Source organism: Galeopterus variegatus, unplaced genomic scaffold (genome assembly GCF_000696425.1).
Source record: "Galeopterus variegatus unplaced genomic scaffold, G_variegatus-3.0.2 Scaffold2030, whole genome shotgun sequence".
Taxonomy (NCBI): domain Eukaryota; kingdom Metazoa; phylum Chordata; class Mammalia; order Dermoptera; family Cynocephalidae; genus Galeopterus; species Galeopterus variegatus.
Genome location: NW_007728141.1, coordinates 300,753 through 305,135, shown reverse-complemented (window position 1 = coordinate 305,135; position 4,383 = coordinate 300,753). Strand labels below are relative to the sequence as shown.

At 41.3% G+C, this 4,383-nt stretch overlaps 1 protein-coding gene across 1 annotated transcript in view; it reads left to right on the top strand.

The window, feature by feature from the left end:
* The window catches only part of PLCB1 (phospholipase C, beta 1 (phosphoinositide-specific)), a 283,385-nt gene that overhangs the window by 164,050 nt on the left and 114,952 nt on the right, over positions 1-4,383 (top strand). The window contains 1 exon segment of the mRNA XM_008580123.1: positions 2,244-2,463. Within this exon segment, the coding sequence (XP_008578345.1) occupies positions 2,244-2,463 (220 nt within the window).

Genomic DNA, 4,383 nt, shown 5'->3' with positions numbered 1-4,383 from the left:
CAAGACAAAAAGGAAAAAAAAAAAAACATTAATGCATAAACCAGGAGACAGAACATGATTCTCAGAACATGATTATGAAATCTAAAAGTGTGTAAATGTATAGACAAATGGCGATGGTCTGTACCAATATATTGGCCATGACTATCTCTGTGTGGCTTATTTATGAGTGATATTCATGTCTTTATATAAATGGACATTACCTTTATAGTTAAGGGTGTATTCTCAGGAATAGCCTTTCATCTGCAAACTTTTTAAAAATAGTACTTTATGTGGATTTTTTTTTTTAATCATAGTGTGGGATATCTAGAACTCTATTTCTAAACTGCCCATAGCCAATGTGTTGCAAACCATGTTTTAAAAAGTAGGATTGAATTTGTCATCAAAAATGCAGCAATTCCCTAGGGTTATAAATTCTTAATATAAAAACTTATTATGCAACCATAATGAGTCAATTTGGGCTTGAGGGAAACCACTAAATAAATGCACACTGTTCTCTCCCTGGCTTCTTTCTCTAAAGGAATTGAATGTCAGGAGAACAGACATATTATAAGAAAAAGAAGCATATCTCAATTGCTTAAAGACCTTAGCATTTAGGAACATAAATTATTATGCTGATTTCAATGTTTCTCTAGTACACATTTCATTTCCTATTCAGGTTTATTGTTATTCATGGCACATATCTTTCCTGAATCATTTGACAGTTCTAAATATTTATGGTAACAATTTTTCATTCCCAGAAGCATAATATTCAAATCAAAGGATGGAGACATATTAACTATGACTTAATCTAGGTTCAAATAAATGACAATTCACTGAAGTTAAGACCCCATCAATGGTAAGGCACTCCACTGTTCATGTGTTGCTAAGAATTAAAAATACTGACAAGCAGTGACACCCCATTGACCGGGAGACTCATCTTGATTTCAGAAATGTGAAAAAACTTTTAAAATGTTTATTCTAGAGTTGATAAAATGTGTCAGTAAAATACAGAATGTTTTAAGGTCAAAGCTCTGTCACATTAAAAATTTTTTCAACATTGGATAAAATACCATGTAGTAATGTGGCTGCCACTAACCCTTCTGGTGCCTTTGTGCAAATTAGATCAAGAGATCTTCCCTCTAGACACTTTTCTGCTATATACTGTTGTGATAAGTGCACAAACCTACGATGTCTATACTGTGAATCGTACCCCTTGGAGATGGAACTATAGAACCCACCCAATCGTTTGCTAAGCCTCTATAGGCACAATGCCAGAAACTGTTGATACTTTCCCTGAATTCTTTCACTTCATCATCATACGAGGGTACTTCGAAAGTTGACAGAAAAAATTCATATTATCTTTTAATTCTATTTTTCCATGAACTTTCTTTTTTTTTTTTTTTTCTCTTTTTTTTTTTTGTGACCGGTAAGGGGATCGCAACCCTTGGCTTGGTGTCGCCTGCACCGCGCTCAGCCAGTGAGTGCATCGGCCATCCCTATATAGGATCCAAACCCGCAGCGGGAGCGCCACTGCGCTCCCAGCGCTGCACTCTCCCAAGTGCGCCACGGGGTCAGCCCTATTTTTCCAAGAACTTTCTGAAGTATCCTTGCAACAACTCTATAAAGTAGTAGAAATGTTATATTCCTTAAAGCAGACGCAGTTGGTGCCCTGGATTGCCTATACATCTGGTACACCCATCTCCCAGCTGTGGTTAGGGTTGGCTGCTAACAGCTTGGAGCCTTCCTTTCTCTGCAAAATTGCCTACAGCTAAAAGGAAGCCCCCTTCCAGAAGGCTATGCCTCCCCCCACTGACTGTCCCAAATATGCAAAAAGCTGACCTTCTTGCCTCAAGATGAGGCCAACACTACGGTACAGTTAACACTGCTGAGCTCCCAATGGGATCAGGCAGAAGCCAAGCTCCAGCTGAGACCACATCCTTGCTCAGCTCCTTCCGAGGCCTTGTTTGCTTCCCTCATTCCCCTACTCCTAGAGCCCTTCAGTAAATCACATGCACCTGAATTCCCATCTGGGCTCTGCTTCTAGGGAACCCAAACTTCAAAACAAACAAACAACAACAACAACAAAAAAGTGAAAGAAATCAGTCTTTGAGAAGTTTGGTAAAATAGCTGCAAACTTAGATTTTACATCAAAGCTATGCTTTTAAGCTCCAGTTGGCCAAGATCAGACGCAGGTTGCAGTTCCTCTTTACATTTGGACTCTCGGTCCTTCCACGTCCCTTAGCTCTTAAAATTATTTGTTGCAGAGATAGAAGCACAGACGATTGAAGAGCTAAAGCAACAGAAATCGTTTGTGAAGCTTCAAAAGAAGCACTACAAAGAGATGAAAGACCTGGTTAAGAGACACCACAAGAAAACCACTGACCTTCTCAAAGAACACACTACAAAATATAATGAAATTCAGAATGACTACTTAAGAAGGAGGGCAGCTTTGGAAAAGACCGCCAAAAAGGACAGTAAGAAAAAGTAAGTTGAATGAGTACTTTTTGTTTGTTTATTTTATAGTATAAAGGAAGAGAGTCATTGACATGGATTTCTAATGTTTTGTAGCATATTTCTGACCCTAAACCACTGCAAGAAGGAAAGCCACCCAAACCTCTGCACTCCCTACAGCTCCTGAGTCACCTCAGCTCAGTTTTGTTTGAAGACTGAATTTCTATCTGAGAATAGATATGCAGGAAGTCTTCCCTTGAGTTCTCGCCCGTGGCCCCAATTCCAATTGGCTAACTTCCCATATTACAGCTGCCAACCTGGTCAGTAGAAAATGTTGCCTTGTGTACCTAAAAGCTGGTTGAAGAGGCAACTTGTCATATAGAAAAGAGAAGTCTCAACTCTATCCTTCATTGCTCTATCTGAATCCCATGCAGTCCTGCACAGGTGACCCCTATGTTTGGGCCTGGGGTCCCCACAGCCCCATTACCCAGACCTTGATAGTGAAAAGTATCTCTCACATTCATTCAGCTAATTTATTGGGTGCCTACTGTGTCCTAGGGACACAGCAATGAACATAATTATCACCCTCAAACAGCTAATGTGGTAAGGTGGGAAACTGAGCAATAACAACAAACAAATACACAATGTAATTTCAGACTGTGATGTGATAGCGATCAATGAAGGATGGGAGAGCCCTTTTGATGTGATGATCTGGAATGAGGTGATGCAAGAATAAAGCTTAATCAGCTATGCAAAAAAAAAACAGGGAGACTTATTCCAGGCTGAGAGAACAGCAAGTGCAAAGGCTCTGAGACAGGAAACAAAATTACTGTTCCAGGAACAGTAAAGTTGTCAAAATGGATGAGACATGGCAAACCATGGGCAGAGTGAAGCAAGATGAGGTCAGAGAAATAGGACGGAGAATCACATCACTAAGTTCTTTAGAGCTGGAGCAAATGACAAAGTTCAGAACTTATTGTAAGTGCTATAGGAATCCACTGAAGAAGAAATTTAAGTGGAATTGATATGGCTCAAGGTGAGGATTGAGGGAATCAGAGTGGAGGCAGGGAGACCAGTTGGGAAATTTTTTCATGAGTTCAGCTGAATGATGATGGTGGTAGAGATGCAGAGAAGGAGATTTATTTTGATTTATTTTAAAGCAAGCTTAGGATGTAAGATCAGATACCTGGAAGAGAGAGGAAACCTGCTTGTATGATTGTAATTCCCAGGTGTCCTTTTGGAGAATGAAGCTCATGCCAGCCCATGCCATATCTGCTCATGACACTTCATTGTCTAGACTAGATCAGTGCATCTCAAATTTTAGCTTGCATAAGGATTACTTGGAGAGCTTGCTAAAACACAGATTCCTGGGCATCGACCACGGAGTTTCTGACTCAGGGGCCTGGAGTAGGGCCTGAGCGTCTGCATTTCTAACAAGCTCCCAGGGTTTGCTGATGCTGCTGGTCCATAGACTTCCCACTGATGGGCCCTGGTCTAGAATCCTTTAGAGGCATCCCAGAAATTGAAGCGTAGCATAAAGACCTTCTTTGCCTTCTTTGGTCTAATCTCTGCAGGCCTTCCCAGCCTCATCTCCCAGAACCCCATGTGAAAACCTGTACTCTCTGCTTGAGTCTCACCATGATGACATAGGGCAGTTAGGATTCTCCCAACTCATGGGCCCTTCCTCAACTGAGAATCTCTTGCATGAAAATTACAGGCCCTGCTTCTAAACCTCAACAAAGGCCCGTTGCTGAATGTTAGAATCCCAGCTTTCTGCTTGCAGATTTCCATGTAGATTTTGGAATGTCACCTGCTTGCAGAACTACCCATGTGGGCTGCTTTCCATGTGTTGCATGTGCTTCTGGCTGGGTTCCAGGGCCTCAATGAGCTTCGAGTCCTCCCTTAGTTTCAGTGGACTCCCCTCATATTGTCCGCCCCCCCACAACCCATGGT